The 18,644-nt window shown below is 52.8% G+C and overlaps 7 protein-coding genes across 7 annotated transcripts; 3 read left to right on the top strand and 4 right to left on the bottom strand.

The window, feature by feature from the left end:
- Window positions 1-448: 448 nt before the first annotated feature.
- CONPUDRAFT_104702 (acyl-CoA N-acyltransferase) lies at window positions 449-1,283 on the top strand. Its single transcript, XM_007770532.1, has 2 exons — window positions 449-1,003; window positions 1,056-1,283. The coding sequence occupies exons 1-2, from the start codon at window positions 582-584 to the stop codon at window positions 1,201-1,203; spliced, it is 570 nt and encodes a 189-aa protein (XP_007768722.1). The 5' UTR covers window positions 449-581; the 3' UTR covers window positions 1,204-1,283.
- Window positions 1,284-2,773: 1,490 nt separating this feature from the next.
- On the top strand, window positions 2,774-4,458 carry CONPUDRAFT_90326 (uncharacterized protein; the record flags this gene model as incomplete). Its single annotated transcript, XM_007770531.1, has 6 exons — window positions 2,774-2,920; window positions 2,983-3,270; window positions 3,337-3,462; window positions 3,526-3,809; window positions 3,890-4,172; window positions 4,243-4,458. 6 exons carry the CDS (start codon window positions 2,774-2,776, stop codon window positions 4,456-4,458), a joined length of 1,344 nt encoding a protein of 447 aa, XP_007768721.1.
- Window positions 4,459-4,743: 285 nt separating this feature from the next.
- On the bottom strand, window positions 4,744-6,333 carry CONPUDRAFT_165524 (uncharacterized protein; the record flags this gene model as incomplete). The annotated part of the gene is made up of 2 exons (XM_007770530.1): window positions 6,290-6,333; window positions 4,744-6,227 (listed from the first exon to the last, which is right to left on the bottom strand). The coding sequence occupies exons 1-2, from the start codon at window positions 6,297-6,299 to the stop codon at window positions 4,744-4,746; spliced, it is 1,494 nt and encodes a 497-aa protein (XP_007768720.1). The 5' UTR covers window positions 6,300-6,333.
- A 248-nt stretch (window positions 6,334-6,581) lies between these two features.
- CONPUDRAFT_137348 (ribosomal protein S19) lies at window positions 6,582-7,375 on the top strand. The gene is made up of 3 exons (XM_007770529.1): window positions 6,582-6,665; window positions 6,719-6,861; window positions 6,924-7,375. The coding sequence occupies exons 1-3, from the start codon at window positions 6,643-6,645 to the stop codon at window positions 7,226-7,228; spliced, it is 471 nt and encodes a 156-aa protein (XP_007768719.1). The 5' UTR covers window positions 6,582-6,642; the 3' UTR covers window positions 7,229-7,375.
- A 472-nt stretch (window positions 7,376-7,847) lies between these two features.
- CONPUDRAFT_55986 (uncharacterized protein) lies at window positions 7,848-8,773 on the bottom strand (the record flags this gene model as incomplete). The annotated part of the gene is made up of 4 exons (XM_007770046.1): window positions 7,848-7,919; window positions 7,980-8,145; window positions 8,215-8,304; window positions 8,406-8,773. 4 exons carry the CDS (start codon window positions 8,771-8,773, stop codon window positions 7,848-7,850), a joined length of 696 nt encoding a protein of 231 aa, XP_007768236.1.
- Window positions 8,774-10,751: 1,978 nt separating this feature from the next.
- Window positions 10,752-16,518, bottom strand: CONPUDRAFT_55755 (uncharacterized protein; the record flags this gene model as incomplete). The annotated part of the gene is made up of 18 exons (XM_007770030.1): window positions 10,752-11,374; window positions 11,427-11,451; window positions 11,515-11,647; window positions 11,706-11,798; window positions 11,857-12,029; window positions 12,089-12,162; window positions 12,212-12,380; window positions 12,433-13,256; window positions 13,609-13,808; window positions 13,877-14,057; window positions 14,111-14,166; window positions 14,216-14,885; window positions 15,076-15,253; window positions 15,328-15,549; window positions 15,607-15,802; window positions 15,853-16,028; window positions 16,096-16,292; window positions 16,341-16,518. The coding sequence occupies 18 exons, from the start codon at window positions 16,516-16,518 to the stop codon at window positions 10,752-10,754; spliced, it is 4,368 nt and encodes a 1,455-aa protein (XP_007768220.1).
- A 1,059-nt stretch (window positions 16,519-17,577) lies between these two features.
- Window positions 17,578-18,599, bottom strand: CONPUDRAFT_82338 (uncharacterized protein). Its single transcript, XM_007770528.1, has 4 exons — window positions 18,100-18,599; window positions 17,962-18,041; window positions 17,749-17,904; window positions 17,578-17,680 (listed from the first exon to the last, which is right to left on the bottom strand). The coding sequence occupies exons 2-4, from the start codon at window positions 18,027-18,029 to the stop codon at window positions 17,656-17,658; spliced, it is 249 nt and encodes an 82-aa protein (XP_007768718.1). The 5' UTR covers window positions 18,030-18,041; window positions 18,100-18,599; the 3' UTR covers window positions 17,578-17,655.
- Window positions 18,600-18,644: the final 45 nt, after the last annotated feature.

The raw sequence follows: 18,644 nt of genomic DNA, 5'->3' as shown, positions 1-18,644 counted from the left end.
TGATCATGGAGGGCGCTTCGACGGCGCTGGCAGCGATCCGGTCGAGGTTTGGTCGAGGTCGCGCTGGCCGCCCTGGGAGGTTCTCCGTCCAGCCGCCGTCTACGCGTTGTTGCTCTGCTCAAGAATACCAGTCCTTATGGTACGGCAAGTTGCAATTACACGCTGCGATAGGGAATTATTATTAGGGAGAGTTGGTCAGCGGGACTCAGAAAGACGAGCTTCGGAAGACCAAGTGATATAGGGGCACCAGTCCCAAAGTGTTCCTTTCGCCTTCTTATGCTCAGTTCTGCAATACTTCTATGTCGCTCTATCTGTTGGTCTCAGGCTTCAAGGGCACCACTGACTCCGGGGCAACTTGGGCTTCTACCTGTGGGTAAGTAGTCGGCGCCCAGGTCGGCGCCACGCCGGTCATCAAACGCTAAGTTGGCTTGTATGGGACTGACGTGGCCTGTTGGTTGCGAGCTGCGCGCTGCGCGCTGCGCGTTCATGGGAGGTCGAACATTGTACAGATAAGAGAGATCACCTGGTTCTCGAAGGCACTTTTGGCCTTACCCTCATTTCCAAGCCTCAAGACTGTTGAGATGCCCTTCCAAACTGAACGGCTGACCCTGCGCGCGTACACCGAGGCGGACTTGGACGACCTCCTGCGCCTCCACGATGACCCCCTTGTCCAGCCTCTCATTACGAACGAGCCAATCCGCCCCTTGGGTCCGACCTACAGAGAGAAGCTGAAAAAGGACTTGGACTCTGCAACCTTCGGGGCCATCATCACGCTCACGGAGACGGGCGAGTTCATGGGCCAGGGCTTCGTCAAGATCATGGAGTCAAAAAACAGGGACGCTGTTTTTGGTATCTGTCTGCTCCCAAAGTTTTGGAGCAAAGGATACGGAACGGAGGCGACGAAGTTTCTGGTTGACCATGCGTTCAGGTGGTATGGCATGCACCGCGTATCCTTGATGGTGTGGGCTGTTAACGACAGGGCTATTGGTGTTTACGAGCGTCTGTGAGTTGCATTCAGCTTGTTCTCTGGCATGGATTGAAGGTTATCTGAGCAGGGGCTTCGTGATTGAAGGGCGCAAACGCGAGTCTCTGTGGATGGAGAACAAATGGGTGGACATGCTGAGCATGGGAGTTCTAAGGAGGGAATGGGCGGCGATTCATTGGGGAAAGAATGCGCAAACCACGAGCGAAGATTATCTTTGAGAATACCTACCCTCATTATCACCTACTTAACTCTAGCACTGATCGGTGGTCACTCAACCCTCTTGTAATTTGGTTGTGCGATAGTTGGACTGGGTCATTGACAGTCAGGGGCTTCGAGTCGCGCGGGCGCTTAAAATGGCCCCGCGGAGCCGGTGTCGCGCGATTGGCGTGCGACGCGGGCCCTCAGAAGCTTCCGCACCTTCAAACTTTCGTCACCGTTCACTACCAATACTTCCTCGATGCTATCACTCTCATCTTGAACACATACATGTCTATATTGCCTGGCTCTTCGCGCCTTGCGACCTCAGCAGCGGTCAGTAGCACTTCTCACTGCCATCGGGTCAGACGCGTCCTAATGCTTAGCTGAGATAGGCTGTATTCATCGCGCTTTTTGCGCTAGCAGAGTTCGCGCGATGGCACTTCTCCGACATATCCTGGCGCACGTCCGACAGCCCGCTCTTCTGGCTTGTTAGTGGTAACATCAAGTTCATCGTCGCTGCCGCGCTGCACTTTGCGTATCGTAGCGGATTCCTCACGTCGCTCATCCCCTCGACCCTAACACTGAGCAATAACGCGAGCAGAGAAGACATGGACGGAGATGAACGTATCGCTTTGCGAAGTAGAAGTCCATCACCCGCGCCAGGGCGCAGGGATGCAGAGGGAGAGTGGGGAGCGCCAGCCAAGGGGCCAGAGTTGATGCACGCAAAGTTTGGGCGATCAACAGTGTTGGTGTTTTTGGCGGCTTCGCTTTATCCTCTCAACGAATATACCGTGAGCATTGTCCGAGCTCTCTTCCAACCCCACCACTCCCACTACTCTCGTGCTAATGTTTGTGGTGTCTGTCAAGGTGCACAGGACAGGCTTGGCAGCCGACAGGCTGGCTTTGTACATGGTGATACCTGTCGCAAGCTTGTGCGCCTTGATTGTGCTTCGAAGCATCTTCTCAAGACCCCATGCGGCCACCTCGTGGCAGTCAGCACTTCTGCAGGCAAGTTATACGCTCCTGGCTCTCAAACTCAAGGTTGACTGTATGATTCTCTCTAGTTCTCTGGAATATTCATAGCTAGGGTATGCTTCGGTGGCGCTTTATTGTCTGATCCTACTGACACCTATCCAGAGCGGCGTCCTTTTCAACTCTAAACCTCCATCGTACTTCAGCTTATTCGCAACTACGCTTTCGACTGCACTCACCTGGACACTCACAGATTTGGTATGGTATCCCCTATCACATCAAATCTATCGTTCACTGACAGTACTCGCATGAGCACAGGTTTATAGAGCACATTACCCCGAAAGCATACCCATCATCAACGTACTAATTTTCGCATTCGGACTTGGCATCCACATCGTCGTCGTCCTCCTGCAACTGATGTACACATGGACAGCATATCACACGCATTTATCCTTCGAACTTTTCATCTTCGCGTCTCTGGCTGCGCTGAGGGATGTCGCGGGGCTGTTTGTGATTCTATGTAAGTGAGCGTCAATACTGCCTTGTGTATATTAACCGTTCGTCGAAGATCACGACGCGGCCACCCTGGGCATACTCTCGGCGCTCTCCGCTAGCGTTATGATTCTGCTCGGGCTGCTGACTTCCCCTGCCAATCTTATCACGGTATTCATCGGGAGTGGATTGTCGCTTCTTGCCGCGGGCATGTACATCAGTGGCAATTTGAAGTCTTCCGATAGAGAAAAGAACGGGGATACTGCCGCTGTGGTGCGTTTAACCCCGTCTGAGCAGCACCTTCATGCATGGCTGACCGATAGATATCCAATTAGCTTCGCCGCATTCTGCCATTCGGACTGGCATCCTTCGTCATATCTACACTGCTCCTCACGGGCTCGTATCACAAGGTGATCAGTGAATTTGGCAACGACGCGTACGGATCGCCGCTAATGGATTCGGGCGCTTGCGCACGCCGACCGCTTCGATTCGCGCCGGACCCGAACGTGCCGCGCGAGTACCACAAGTTCGACGATGTGCTGTTGATTGTGTTCTTCAGCCACCCGAGGTATGATGTGAACTTGGACTTTTACCATGAAGTCTACTCAGACTATTTCCCAAACGTGAGTGGCATCACTGCGTCGATATGGCAGGGTTGCGCGAGGTGCTCATGGTCATATTGTCTCCAGATCCTCTACATCGGACCTGAGAGCCGCGAGGACAAGGGCTTTGATCACTCTTACGACGTTTTCGTCGACTCGTACGAGTCGGATGAAGATCTGAGCGATCCGTCGTTCTACAAGATGGCTGGGCGCGTATGTCGATCTCGATGCATCATATCCTCGCCATACTCACCATAAGAGCGTCACTTACCTCAGATGGCACACCACATGCTCTACACCGCCATGCAAGAGCATCCGTGCTACTCCGGCTATCTCTGGGCGCCCTTCGACACGCTCCTCAATGTGCCCCGGCTCGAGCAGTTCGACCAGAGCCGGTTCTGGTACCACTCGCCATGGGGGCGACCTGTGCCAAACCCGGCGGTTGACGATGGCGGGAAACTCAGCAACGGGACGCATGCTCCGCCCGCGAACTTGCAGCCGAACTCGACGGAGGCTTTGCTGGCCAACTGGACGGGGTGGCAGAAGGACTGGTGGTGGGGGTGCGTGTTTCTCTACAGAGCACTCATCATAAAGGGCTTCAGAGCTGACACCCAACTCTATGACGGATGGATGCATCTAGCGACCCGCACGTCGGCCTCGAGCCCTGCACATCCGCGTACGCCACCGTCCGCAGCGAGTACAAGGACCGCCTCGCGGCGTTCACGGGGCACCCCACCGCGAGCACCGACGTGCGCTTCGTCGGCGGCTCGGCGGACACGCTGTACGTCCCCGGCGCGCGGCGCGGCGCGTTCATGGAGATCCTCGGCGCGTTCCTGAGAACGGACTGTTTTCTGGAGATCGCGACGCCGACGGCGCTGCACATGGCTGTGCCGTACAACGAGGCGATCTTGTTTGTCGATCATGTGGGTGTCCTTATTTGTTCTCTTTTCGCTATTGGTACCCGATAGAAGCACACTGACGGTGTTGCCCTAGTGGTGGATATGGGAGCCGCCTAAGAATGCGACGTTTGTGAGGCAGCGGTGGGAGGCTGGGTTCGAGGTCGACACGTTCCATACCTTCCATTGGGGTGACAACGATAGCGACGGTGTCTGGCAAGGCAACCCGGCGAACATCCCCGACGTGCGCCAGCTGCTGAAGGAGTCCGCCGAGCGTCAAAAGATTGAATTCCCGGTCAAGGAGTCGTCATGATGCTCGTTATGATGTCGTCTACTGGTGGGTACTGTACATGCTGTACATTTCATTTACTGTACTGAACAAGACTGCTCCAGACATTCTACTGTGATGTTTCTCGTCGTGTTTTCGCTCCTATCTAAAGTTAAAGTATAATGTAAAGCTGAAGAGGATAGTAATGGATACATAATGCATAGGTTACAAGAATCGTGTTTGGTGAGCTGAAAGCAGAAGAGGAAGATGATAGCGATGAGCAATAAATTTGCAGCCTGCAGTATGTCGCAGATTCATAAAAAACAGACGTTACAGCGACCAGTGCAGCCGATGCCCGAGCTCCCATTCCAGATCCTGGCCGTTCCGCGTCGTGAAGCTCTGGCAGTTCGCGATAACGACGTGGACGAGGGAGTTGTTCGGCATCGCCGAGTCCATGAACCGCACGCGACGGGTGATCGCGTCGACCATGCTCTCGCCAGAGCACTGTTGGCAGCTGAACAGTTTCAGGATCGCGAGGCGCGGCAAGCGCACAGCGTAGCGGGGCTCCAGCTCGGCCAGCGCAGTAGACGGCGAGGCGCCCGGCGACACCGTGGGGGAGCGGTACACCCTGAAGGGCGCGAAGAGCGCGATGACTTTGTCCGACATGTCCGAGCCCTCGATGGAGAAGTAGCGCAGGCGCGGGAGGCGCTCGAACATCCAGCGGAAGTCCTTGGTGCGCATATCGACGAAGCACATGTCGAGCACCTCGAGCGGGGGCCGCGAGCGCGTCAGGAACGCGCGCAGGCCCATCCCGGTGTGGTGGTCGCTCGACGGGGACTGGGAGAAGTCGGCGGCTTCGTCGTCCGAGTCGCCGGGCTCGACGGCGTGGTAGGCGGGGAGGGGGTAGTCGACGTTCATGTGCTTGAGGCGGAGCTCGCGCAGGAGGGGCGCGCAGAGGGAGGAGAGGATCGCGCGCTGGTTGCAGACGGTGTGGAGTAGGAGTTTCTCGAGGTGCGGGAGGACGATGATCGGCGGGGAGACGGGGAGAATGTCTTCGGCGAAAGAGGACCCATGGTAGGCGAAGGTTTCGAGCATGGGGCAGCTGCGGAGGAAGGCAAGGAGGTCGGGGGAGGAGACAGCGTGGTCGAGGGATGCTTCGGTGATGTCGAGGGAGGAGAAGCCGAGGGTACGGAAGGGAATGCTGGAGGGAAGCTGGCTGATAGGGATGTGCATTGAGATGTAGGGTGCACCGTCGGAGTAGAAAATAGACTCGTCATTGCCCCCGTCACTGTTGTTCACGTCGTCGAACGGTTCGCGGAGCTGAAGTTCAAGGTGCCGGAGTAAAGGCCTGCGCTTGCGAGCGAGGAGGGGCATGCTGATGAGGAATATGCGGTTCTCGTACTCTATCTTGCATAGTCTCCATCTGTCGAGATGACAGAGATAGGAGGAGAGTATGGAGAGGAGTCGCTGAAAGTCGGTGAGATGCAGCTCGAGGCTGAATTGGAGAGGGAAGGAGCGCTGAACCCAAAGTTGGGCCTGAGCATCGATGAACTTGTCCGAGTGCCCTGTATCGCGTACAGTGACATGCTGCCAAATGCGCGGGCTGATGTCAATGGTGTCGCGCCAAAGGTGACAGACCTTGGAGAGCGTGAGTGCTGCGAGGGTGTCGGGGTTGCCACGGACAGCGAAGATGAAGATTTCGATGAGGAGCTCGGTGGGCAGGATGGATGTTGAGTAGACTGGCGTGTCCTGGTCCTTGGTGCTGATTGGGGGAGTCGGTGTTAAGCCCATGATAGTCGTGGCTGTAGAAAGACCTGGGGAAGTAGGAGCTTATCAGCGCGACTACAAAATTAGAAAGGGCGGTGGACAATCCCACATTCACTCATACAGTGTCCGGAACCATTCGGTGGACCAGAAAACTACAAGCCGCGCCTTTGGAAAGAGAAATGAGAAATGACAAATGAGGATGAGGTAACTAACGCACACGACGAGGACGGAATCAAGCACCGATCAAAGACCATGGAGCGGCGTCATTTGATTCCATCTCGCAGATAGGGGGAAAACATTGTAACGTGACTTGCTCTACTTAAGGGAATGCTGACTCAGCCAGCAACTGCACAGCGGGATGTCGGGACTTCAACTACCCCCAAACTCTAATTCTCAGTCCAGTACACACACGCCCTCCGACGCGCTCAACGTTCCGCGCAGCTTACTTCAAGACAATCCACCATGCCGGGAGTTAGGGATATCAGGTCCGTCACATGTGTAATTAGGCTCGGAACTGTTCACGACCTCTTGTCAACAGCGCAGACGCCTTCATTGTCGCATACTCGTCTCACCTCAAGCGATCAGGCAAGCTTGAGGTCCCCACATGGGTTGACATGGTCAAAACCGGCTCCTACAAGGAGCTTGCACCCTACGACCCCGACTGGTACTACGTTCGTGCCGGTAAGCCGCAACCTGATCAACCTTTCATTCGCCCGATGACATATGTCGCGCCAACCCATCAGCTGCTATCGCACGGCACATCTACCTCAGAAAAGATGTCGGCATCGGCGCTTTGACCAAGCTCCACGGTGGCCGCAACCGCCGCGGCAACCGTCCATCGCACCACGCCCCCTGCTCCTCCTCGGTCCAGCGACGGATCTGCCAGTCCCTCGAGAAGATCGGCGTCCTCGAGCAGACCGACAACGGTGGCCGGAGAATCTCCCAGGACGGCCAGCGTGACCTCGACCGTATCGCCACTGCCGTCGTAGAGGCTGCCAGGGAAGAGGAGGAGGAAGAGGTCGAGGAGGAAGAGGAGGAAGAGGAGTAAATGTTGTAATTGTCCCCACCCCTGCTTGCCGTTTGGACGTCTTGTCGCCCTCGCATGCTCTCCCACTGGGCTACCCATGGATCTTTATGACAACTTGGTATGATGCATGCACCCCACAAAATATGGCATTCTTTGCTCTCACTCGCGTACTTGCCCCTTGACTGACAGTGAAATTATGCTTTCTCGGTATTCCGGTTGTGATCATAGGTGCGTCCACATGAGCCAGCTCAGTTGCAATCCCTTGTAGATCACCTCGTAGCATGGGGTGGTCGCTCACCATCTACCAGGGTCTTGGGTGTTCATAAGACGTTTTGTTCCTGATAGCGCTACTTAACGGCGTTGTCTTGGCTTTCCTCTGAGTCCTAGAACGCGATAACTGGCTGATGTCCTGTCATCCAAGCACGAGCGTGCCGCACATGCTTGCAGGCGGACGTCAGTTGATCACCGCCGCGACGTCTCCCAGGTTTCACGTTAAAATTCAGCAAGCACCACCCCAAGAGGGCCGTCAAGGCTATCGAACAGATCATCAAGGGTACAACATATACGACGAATCATACGACAAAACCAAAGACCAACAAGGTTCAGAATACGCAAACGCTCAAGATTGCGCTGACTTCTTTTAGTTGATCAGGGATCCCCTCTGCTTTCTCAGCGACTCGGCGATGCCTAGGAATGTCTCCGCTAGTTGGACCTAGGTGATGGATGGGAATGAGCGTCGCTAAAAAGTTCGCGAATGGTGGGGTCGACTTACGGAATCCAGTGCTTGCGAAAATGCGGACTTGACCGAGGCTCCAGCCGGCACTAGAAGATCGCGCGGCGCGCTGGCCTGAGCGTCGGCGGCAATCTCGGCCATCCTTCGTAAGGAGCTCGAGGAGGTATCTCGCCCGAAAGACACGGTCTGTAGAGACACGGGTTTCCTACGTGATCACGGGCGTGTTATGATCAAGGTCCACCGATGCCTCGAGTTTGGGGAAGATCTGACTCACCCAAGTTTGATAGCGGCCCGGCACGCGTCCTGTGTGACCGTGTCCGCGATGCTGCACTCCCCGTCAGACAGGAAGACGATAACCGGTGTTCTGCCAATAACAACAATTCAAGAAATAAGATCGCATAAGTATTCGGTATCGGAGAGGTGTCAAAGGTTAGTGTGCTCCGGCGATGCCACGTTCTCACTTACCGCTCGGTGCTCCAGTGCGCCTCCATGACCGCCTGCCCTCGCTTCATCGCGCCGGTGAAATTGGTCCCGCCCCTATCTTTGTACGCGAGCACGGCGTTCAGCAGCTCCTCGGGCGTGCTTTCGAAGTCGTTGGCGAGCGCGGTCGTGACCTCGTGGTCGAACATGACGACGCTGTACGCGTCGCGCCGGAGGTTCAGGTTGGCAGCAGCCTGATCGCCGCCGCCTGCACCCGCAGTGACCGCCGCGTGCCGTGCGACCCAGAAAGAGTGCAGTGCGGAGAAGACGGCGCCGAGCCTGTTGTTCGCTGTTTTGGAGATGAGCGCTGTCGTGGGAGTTCCGGGAAGCGGGCGCCGGTCGGAGATGCCCATTGATGCGGACCTGTCGATCACGAAGATGCTACGGGACGTTTTTGCGCTAGGTTAGATGGGTATAATGTTGGCAGCGAAGTGGTGGACTGACACATGGAATGCCTGCTGCAGGACGACAGGGTTCCTGCACCCGAAGAGGTGTCCGTCGCTGGAGACGTAGCCGGTGGTCGGAGTATCGGCGGAGTCTCTAGGAGGGTGAAAGATTGGCAATGTACAGTAGGAAGGAACCGCTCCAGGACCCGCGTGTTCGGGACCTATGCGTATGGCTATTAAGCAAACTGAAGCGAATGAAGAGAAGCTCAAGCGTACCTGCACACATGGCGTCGCTGGGCATTCCGTCGAAACATGAGAACAAAATAAATACTCCCAAGAGCACACGACCTACCATTTGGCGAAGTTGACTTGCTCCTCCCTGGAATATGGATCTTTGAACCCTAGAAGAAGATTATCAGCACAACTTTGCCGATACAACCCACCAGCACTTACCACTCCTCTTCCAATACAAACTATGTGTGATAAAATCCTTCTCACGATCGGGCTCCGGCTTCAGACGCTGCTGAATATGTTGGACCTGGTCGTTACCAGTACACTCTGTGGTGTTCGTCGCACGACAATACGTGATGTGAGCGTGTCTGGCCAGGGTCTGGCAGACCAGGTTACACATCATCGGCGCCCCCTCGTCGTTCGCGGCGTATTTGCGGCCCTCCACGTCGATGGCGGCATCGTCGTCTCCGTCGATTGCCCACCGGGTCTGGGACATGGATCCATGGCGCGTTTCGTGCTCCTTCTGGGGATGACCTACGCGCCGGCATTATCAGACTGCTGGTTAAAATGAGATCAAAGGTAGGCGTGTGGTACCTAGCGGCTGCGTGCAGAAATGACCGCAGTATTCACATCTTCGGGTAGACATATATGAGATAATATGCATCCACGAACGGAAGGGAGATATCGCACCGTTTCTCGCAGAAGTGGATGACGTTTGGATCTATACTATGCGTATGTTCACCTACATGCTCGGTAGCGCCGGCTGGAATTAGCTTTATACACTTAAGCCGTTTGCTGACTTTAACACAAATCAGTGCATAAACGGCTGAGAAAAGCACTGAATAGCTTGCCTTGAGAGTACTGTGCATTTGATCGTCATTATTTTATTGTGCATTTGGGAGAAGAGATAAACAGACCTTCGTGTACTGGAATGTCTCGTGTCTACCGGTGAACGTTGCCTCAATTGACATGGGCGCGGTGTCGATCTCGCATATTCCAGGTCTAGAGCAGTTCTGTTTGCACGAGTGCTCTTGGCTAAATTGGGGGCGAATCAGTGTCAACATATATATAAGAATACATTGAAGTTCGTACCCGCACAGGTGCATTGCTCCCCGGTGTAAGCCATGTAGATGATCTCCGTGGGAGCAGAGCCTCTTGCAAAGCATACAAGTGATCGGGCACATCCGAGTATCACAGTGATGCTGCGTGTGCTCGCTGTCGCTGATGGATTTTATTTACTCAGTCAGTTGAAAAGCACATAAGCTGAGCTGCTTACCTTGGCTCAGAACACGTTCCGGGACAGTTGTATGTAGATCCATCCGCCAACCTCACGCCTCCCAGGTCGCAGAGCTGATGAGCGGTGAAAAAGGCGGTACTATTTTCGAGCGAATGACTCACCTCTCCACATGCGTGCACGGATGCAGCGCATGTATGCTCATCGTCATCGTGGTCAATAAACTATGTATTGATCAAAGTCTAGCTCATTAATTGAAGCTATGAGTTGACGATACCTTAGTGCAAGCCTCCAAACAGCCCTGTCTTCCGGAGAATGTGCAAGGAGCACCACACAGATGCGAGCTCACCACGCAGCTATGTGAGGGAATTGAAATCACTTCTATCACGGATACTGGCGCACAACACTCACATATGCTTTCCAGGGTGACCCGCTCTAATGAAAGCATGAGGCATCAATCAGGTGAAACAGACCGAGGACTTACTTCATTCCACACAGCTTTATGTCTTCCTCGCAGAAGTCGCAATCATGCGAGCACGTATGGTCGGTCTTGCAGTCGTGTTGACCTTGGTGCAGGCGACTCTGAATGCATCGTAGATGGCACGACGCACATTGGGCACCACACAACTGGACATTGGATCGCATATCAACCGTTGTACTCTCAAAGGTACGCTTGAGATCCTCGATCGACTCGTGGCTGACCGCTTGGAAGCGCACGAGGTTCGAAGAGATCCATTCTCCGACGCGATTGAATCTGAGAGTCAGGAGATGGTCGACGTGCGACGCGAGGCCTTCGAACCAGGTTTCGTCCGTAACCTGTTGTCGCGTGGAGAATTGATCCCACGACTGCTCTAAAGCCACCAAGCGAGCTTCACGATCGGTGCCACTGGGACCTACGGCGAATACGGAGGCTGTGTCGTTCGCATTAACAAACTCGTCGGTGTCCAAGTTCTGGTGCGGCTCGTCAGTATGGGGGTGATGACATAGACATGCAAACCTTGCCTTCAATGGCTCTCGTTCAATTCCGTTCACAACGAAGCCAGATTCCAAAGCATTCGGCAACATGTTATGAAGCTGTAGTGCTCGGTGGGCCGCCATGGTGTCTAATAAAAACATCAATCATGATTATTTTGACGAATTGCGCAAAGCCCTTACGAGACAGAGCTCCCCAGTCGTTAGACTAAGGCCGTAGCGAGTCAGTCTGGGAATTATTAAGCAAGGATGGTAGATCGAGTTCGCTAACCTTTAATTTGGCCATTAGCGTCTTGACGGTATGCAGGAACTGCCCTGCCGCTGGGTGCGTGACCTTTTGTTGATCTAGACGCTTTTTCAGCCTTGGAAATAGCTTATAGAACTCTTTTGACTCGATGACAGGCCTGGAGATACGGTAAGAAAAATATATGAGCGTTGAATAGCACTAGAGCATAAACGCACCATGGAATGATTTCGAGCTTTCCGCCATGAAGACGGGATATGAAGTTGGACTCTTGCTCGTCTTGCACGATCCTGTGGAACTTCAGAGAAAACCTTGTAATTTGGCTTACTCAGCGAGCTAGTGAAAAGAGAGGAAATGGCGGATCCTCACTCCTTTTTTATCTCCTGCGCGTCTGCGTCCACTACATCTTTGATGATAATAACAAGAGTTGACTGGAAAAGCATCGGGTTCGCGGCGGGATCGAGGACAGTAGAACTTGATTGGAACGATTTGAAGAGGCCAGTGATATCGCGGCTTAGAGTGAAATTGTTCCTGAATAGCACCTAGAACCCCAACGATTTCCATCAGTTGAGAAACGAGACGATCGACTGGATATACGTACCAAGTTGGAAATAGCCGTGTTAAACAAGACAAGTAGCGTGTCCTCTTGTGCTGAACGCTCGATGCTGTGTACGCCTAGGTGTTGATTAGTCAATGAGTCCGCTGAGTCAATGGCTCTTCGCACCCTCGAAGTCCAGTGCCACGATCAACGTGTCTTCCGTAGGTGTTACTGACATCCATACACCTTCTGTCGTACGCATCGCGGAACCAGCAAACGAAGTATCCGCAAAATGGTTAAGCGCAAAACTCTTCCCAACAGACTGCTCGCCCATCGAAGAAACCACTTTCACCGGCTGGGAATAACTTGCAGTGAGCCATCGTCCATAATTCGTGTAACACACCTACCTTAGATGCCATATAAGACTGGAAGATAGACTCGTACCAACCGAACGAGAGCGAGTCAACGATGCGCCCAACCTCGGCTCCGAGTAGCGACTTCTCGAGCTCGGGAGAAAAGACTCCGTCTTTGAGCGGAATGAACCGGTTGTCCTTCGTGATCGCGAGATGGATGGGGATGAGGCACAAGAGCTCCACGAGCCACTCTCCGGCTCTGAAATGAGATATACTATGTGAGGTGGACGAGGCGTCTAGAGAGGCATAGAAATCGTTGAAGGTCATGGCATTGATCGTGATACAGCGCAGCTCGTTCCCCGTGATTTTGCGCGCAGTTCTCTCGAAAGTCTGGATGAGCTCGCCAAAATGCGGCGAGACCCGCTTCTGACCGAAGTCAGACACGAACGTCAAAGACTTGGGGCATCGAGTGCTGGACGTAGTGATTGCCTGGCGTTGAATGGCGGGAAGAACTGGGAATCGGGTCCAGACCTCTGAGTGGCAGTCAATCAGACAATTATGCAAGGTACTGCCGCTCTTATCTGCGGAAGGTGCAGACTTTACGCCCTTCTCCTTGAACATAAACTCCGTAGACTTTCGAGTGATATCCAGTGCGAAGGACTTGCAAGTCTGAGAGTTGGCGTCGAGCTTCATCAAATGCACAGAGTTTCTGGAACCGAATGAAGTCATCATAATGTCGTCCTCTGATCCCAGGTCATCAATAGCAAGCTTCGTTCCGTCGCTGGAACCGAACGTGATCCAGTGATATGCCATGACAGAGAACGACGAATCCTGAGAACACGATACCAAGAAGCAGGATCCATCCGGTGATGTATACACTGCAGAGGGGATGGTAGCGAACTGAAGCGTTGCAGGCCTGGAATGATTATTTCATGAGATAATGGCATACTGAATGCAGGGGATTGACTCCTACCTAAATTGCATCGTAACGAGCGAGAATATCCTTCCTCGGGCACTAGAGTCAACGAGAAGAAGCTCCTCGTCACCACAGACGAAGGATATATGCTGAATCGCCAGGCCATCGTAATACAAGGCGAGGTTGATGGCGCTGCCGGATGCCTTCAGGGACCGGGCATCCTCGTCGAACACGAAAAAGTGCAGTTGAAGCTTATTTCACGTCAGACAGGGGGAAAAGAGTTAGCGAGGCAAGAAGTACCTTATGTGATTCACAGACAGCAAGCATGTGTTTGCCTTCGTTGAACGCGATGAGGATGTCATCGCCGACTTTGTCACGACTCAGTTTTGTCTTGTACCGTTCATGAGCTATGGCGCCTTCCAGAGCGTCCAAGGACTCGCGGTAAACCAGGATATTGCCCCGGCGATCGCTCGTCAGGAGGAGCAATTGATCATCCTCAAGAAGTTGTGAGTAGCTATAGGAGACGGATATGAGTCGTGTAGTCCTTGCAAATACAGTATATACACGCTGCGCAGAACTTACATGATCTCGCTCCCTGTGGGCAGAGAGAAGGTATATGCCACGCCAAAGCGAGGTGAGGGAACAAATGAGCTGTCGAGCTGCAGTTCATGGCAATCTTCGATGGTTAGCTGCATCAGATGGGCCTGGTACACAACCTGATCGTCTTCTTTCGTGATGAGGCGTCCTTTCACCGAAAGGGTAGCTAACATAGAAATCATGTCAGCATCCGATTACATTCGGCGATGTCAAGCTCACGAGAATATGGCGCCCAGTACCCTGTCTTCCGAACTGAACTCACGTGGAGTTCTCGCCTAAAGGCCGCGTTAGAGCGATCTACGGACATATAGCGATTGACCCTACCTCGACGACACATTTGAGAAGTGCTCGTTGAGCTTGCGAGCAAAATCGAAACACAAGTCCCGCTGAGTTTGATCCGCCCGACTGGAACGCTCGCGATCTAACTGCTGCGTGGTATCCTCCTCTTGAATACGCAGAGCTTCATGGGCATATTGGTTCGAAAGTCTCCCGAGGTTCTTGGCGAAATGGTCGTACACCACTGCCATAGAACCATTAACTGCCCTCTCCAACACCGGCCATTGAGACGCAATGTCATTGGCGCGAGAAATGAACTGAGAAATAGAAGTACGCTGTGAAATGTCCAAGGCATCCTTGTACGCCTTCTCTCCGGTTCTGTTGCTTTCGTGAGGCAGAAGAGACTTCAATCCCGATCTCAATCTGGTCATGTATCCATGAGAACTATCCCCCGGACGCAGACCCTTCGACATCCCTGTCCACTCCTTGCGAATGTCCTTGATGTTGTCAATCATCGCCACGAGCTTAGTCTGCGTCTTCTCGTCGAGGTGGCCGTTATGAGAGTCTAGGAGGTGCTTGATAATGAGAATCCGCTCTTTCGAACTATGGAACGATCCCGGCACCGTTCTCAATGGCTGCTCGTCTCTAGCTCTGTCGATCAGACCTTTTATCTTAGGGTTATTCGCAAGACCGTCAAGGTCAGCTATAATAAACTTCACTCAGCACTCAGTCCCAAGTACAAGCCGATATCTACTTACCCCCTTGGGTCTGTGCTTGTGGTAACGATGTTTTCTGTTGCAAGCGATCAACATCCAGAGCTCTGGTCCAGTAATTTAGTAGATTGATAACACATGACGACAGATATACGCACGGATAACTGTGCAATATCGTTTTCATCATCAGACCACGGAAGGACGTCGTCAACAAAGGTAGATCTTGTTTGAGTTTTGCGAGGGAGTCGGCCCTTCTCTGCGCGATGTCGGAGTCAAGCCCCTGCCGAAGTTCAGAGCGTTCGGAGCTGAACTTTCTACATAGTTGCTCGCATCGCGACCGGAGACCTGTGTCCATGAGAATCTCGATCGTAGGCTGATCGAGAGCGGAGCTGAAACTGAGTCGAATCTGGGGATCCTTTCTAAAGAGCATTCAGCGCCCTGCGGTACATGTGCGCAGAAAGATATAGGAACGCACAAATAGTTTTCTAGTACCGCTTTGTTGATCGGTCGATCTTTGAAGTGTTCGACCTTCTTGATGGCGGCTCTGTAACCTGCCGTGATGAGACCTTGAGTTGTCTCACCACGAATAAGTCTTGGTTGCATAGGCACGGCTTCCTCGGGCGCTTTGTCAAGACGTCTCTCGGCGGGCGCTATCATCGGTGCGCTAGTCTAAAGCGAGAGTTTGTCAGGGCGTCTGCTGACGCTAAAACGCTAGATGGCACTGACCGTGAAACCAGGCCGGACCGTCACCGATTCTTCTTGCTCATTTGTCTTACAGACCTCAAACGCGTACATTCTCTCAGGCCCTTCGTCGTCAGATTCCACATACGTATCATCGTCCTCGCTCTCCTTCCATACGATCGACTGTGCATAGTCAGCAGACATGAGAGCCATGGTTTGGTCGCAGATCTTTGAAAGGTATCTTAATGTATCAAGTCAGCATGCATTAAATGCCGATAGTGGAACCCATACCTCATAAAGGTGACCCTATTGCGACGAACAGAGGAGATGGCATCGTCATTCCATGTCGTGTCTTCCGGCCAGTGAATGACGTAAACGCGACTGCCTTCGGTCTCGGATGGGGGCGCTCGAAGAACGTACAAACCAGACCTGAGAGATGGCGAACCCCTTCCCCGTTCATCTTCCGCCTTCAACAAAAGCGTAGCTCTTTTGAGGCCCGTCAGCGCTACTTGGCCGAGGCACCGGAAACAACACATACGTCTCTTTCTCTACAACGCCAAGCCGACCGAGGAGCTCCACAATCGACTTCTTGTCGCCGTAGATGCCAACAGGGCTAACTAGCACCTTATCAAGAAGTTTGAAATCTACCTTTGTGAGCGATGTGTACGCTCCGGGCTGCACATCGTTGGCAAAAGCCTGTAAGCTGCCCTGAGATATTATGATTTTGTCCACTACAATAATGTGAGAAGCGAAGACCAAACATTCAGCGAGAAAATCACCTAGACCACCCCCGCTTCCCTGCTCGCTTATGAGGTCGAGGATGCGATACAATCCTCTGATAGAGTGAGATAGGTCGAGATCTAACACCTTAGGCACGCTATTCCGAGAGGACTTCTCGGTAGTATCTACATTCAATGGCGGGCTATTAATTACAACATAGTCAGAGGACGGGGGCATCACGTCGTAAAAGAAGCATCGAGCTTACGGGTTGTGCCGGTAGTCTTATGCCCGCCGCCCACAGAAAAAGGCGTTTTTCGCCATGCCGAGCCGTTCTGATTAGCACCCATGTACGTAGTCTCATCCTCCGATTCAAGTGTATAGCCAGAGCTGATACTCGACGTGTCTCCTGACAGGCTTGGGGGAGTCATGAGCGCGTCATGGTCGTGTGCTAGTCGGTAGTCCGTCAGTGTATTAGGTTTATACAGTAAACTGAGTTTTGGCACTTACCGTAATCAAACTCGTCATCGCTCGTGTTGGCATTGAGTGACAGCCTCGGTGGATCGTTGGCGGTGGGGCCAAAGACATTAGCAGGAACAAAGTCATTAGCCATATTGCGCGGTAAGAGACCTAAGGGGCGAGGGAAAGCGATGGTGTCCTCTTTGCTTTCTTATACTCAGTGATTCTCCCCTCTGATCCGTTTCCCTAGTATCTCCATCCCATAAATTGGTTTGGGAAGGGCTAAAAGCCTCGTGTGGTGGTGCTCACGAATGAACTCTTGCATATCGAGGAACGATCACAAAAGGCAAGGGTTGTTGTGATTCGGAAGCATGGTGTTCACGCGAGCACATACCTATCGCAGTTCATAACCTTAATTACACATACGGCGACCACGTCAATCCTTGGTTCTAGGGTGGAAACACAAGTAACGGACCAGATCTAGCAAACAGTATCATATCCGAGTCGAGGGTACCGCCTGCTTCAAGGAAAGAGTGCGTCGGCGTACATACCGGTGTGCCTTGAACTTTGTTGGACAAATGCTCAAATGGAGGACATGCGGAAAAACAGGATGTGAATTTCTTGTCGAGGTCGTCACGAAAAAGAGCTAGAGACAACATGGAACTGGAAGTGCGTCTTCTATTTCGCTTATTCTTTAGGGCTGGCCGTTTCGCGTTGCGCTTGTACGCTCCGCTCCCACGGAACCTCGCACCGACATCTTTGCATTCTAACACACCATATATCCTCGCCATAATATCCGGGTGAGCCAATGACACACATATCTCAAAGTCAACTAGATGAGCCAGTTCTCGCTCTGCAAGATCGTGCTCCTTACTCAGGCCAGTCCGCATCAAGTACATCTGCCGTTCAGTTAATCGGCTAGGGAATGGTCAGGTTAGCTTCGGTGCGTGTCCAGTCTACATGCCCACCATTGATACGTCTAACAAGGTCAATATGGTATCTGACGTTCAGATCCAGCGTTGTGTGAAATCGGCATCATCACTTGCATCCAGAAGGTGCTCCTGTATCGAGGTCCTCGTCAACTCAACTTTACCATGTCGAACCCCGACGGACATCGACTCCCAGCACCCTTTCCTGTGTGCTCCGCGGAAAATGACAAGTCCAGTAGTGAGCCTTTCTTCATCGATCACCAACAGGCACATTAATTCTCGAGTGTAATTATAGCCTTTAACATTGGTGTAATCGATCAATGCTATCTGGATGGAGGTGATACTTGCACAGCGAATCTTCATTCATAGTCACGGGTAAGTTCTTCTAGCGTTACTGCGTGCAAAGTTAACCTAATGTTCCTGCCCAATACAGCTTAGGCAGAGCGTCTTTATTGATAGGCAAGACCACGATGACATCGGTGTACCCCTTGCCCAGACGCGATCACACATGATGCGAGGTATGTCAGGCTTCCAATGAGATCGGGGGTCACCACATCCGTATAACGACTCGTCGACGCTCGACCGCCTGACGAACTGGAGAGGTTAGAAGTGCTTCTTTAGTGTTTAGTTCGTTTCCCTGCCTAATATTGGCCATGATAAGGCATTCAGTAGAACCTCGCGTCGTCCATGGGTTGCACATATTATCAGCCCGTGAACCTCATCACTCGATCTGGATCCTTGAGGATCATTGGTTCGCGCAACCTATGCCACCATCAACGCTTCGTTCGTTGAGGGTTTGGTGTACGCTCTCTTACTATACCTTACATGCTATCAAGAAGTAATCTCACTTAATAAACTACATTACACTCAAAGGGTACTTATAAGGACATCGGCTTGGGGCATGGGATAATGGACCCGCGGAGCAGTATTACTCGCGTATTTTTGCACGGACAGTTCAGCATTCTAGTACTCTCGCCG

The sequence above is a fragment of the Coniophora puteana genome (assembly GCF_000271625.1).
Source record: "Coniophora puteana RWD-64-598 SS2 unplaced genomic scaffold CONPUscaffold_6, whole genome shotgun sequence".
NCBI classification, from domain to species: domain Eukaryota; kingdom Fungi; phylum Basidiomycota; class Agaricomycetes; order Boletales; family Coniophoraceae; genus Coniophora; species Coniophora puteana.
Note: the sequence above shows the minus strand (reverse complement) of the source record. Positions and strands in the feature narration are given on the sequence as shown.

Bases quoted from the DNA above. Each gene is read 5' to 3' on its own strand.
- CONPUDRAFT_104702 (XM_007770532.1), top strand. From the start codon at position 582: ATGCCCTTCCAAACTGAACGGCTGACCCTGCGCGCGTACACCGAGGCG. The intron at 1,004-1,055 runs GTGAGTTGCATT...TTATCTGAGCAG, and splicing joins ATTGGTGTTTACGAGCGTCT to GGGCTTCGTGATTGAAGGGC.
- CONPUDRAFT_137348 (XM_007770529.1), top strand. From the start codon at position 6,643: ATGCCGGGAGTTAGGGATATCAG. The intron at 6,666-6,718 runs GTCCGTCACATG...TCTTGTCAACAG, and splicing joins CCGGGAGTTAGGGATATCAG to CGCAGACGCCTTCATTGTCG. The intron at 6,862-6,923 runs GTAAGCCGCAAC...CCAACCCATCAG, and splicing joins CTGGTACTACGTTCGTGCCG to CTGCTATCGCACGGCACATC.
- CONPUDRAFT_82338 (XM_007770528.1), bottom strand. From the start codon at position 18,029: ATGAAGATTCGCTGTGCAAGTATCACCTCCATCCAGATAGCATTGATC. The intron at 17,905-17,961 runs CTATAATTACAC...AGAAAGGCTCAC, and splicing joins GATTACACCAATGTTAAAGG to TACTGGACTTGTCATTTTCC. The intron at 17,681-17,748 runs CTGAACGTCAGA...CTGGACACGCAC, and splicing joins GATTTCACACAACGCTGGAT to CGAAGCTAACCTGACCATTC.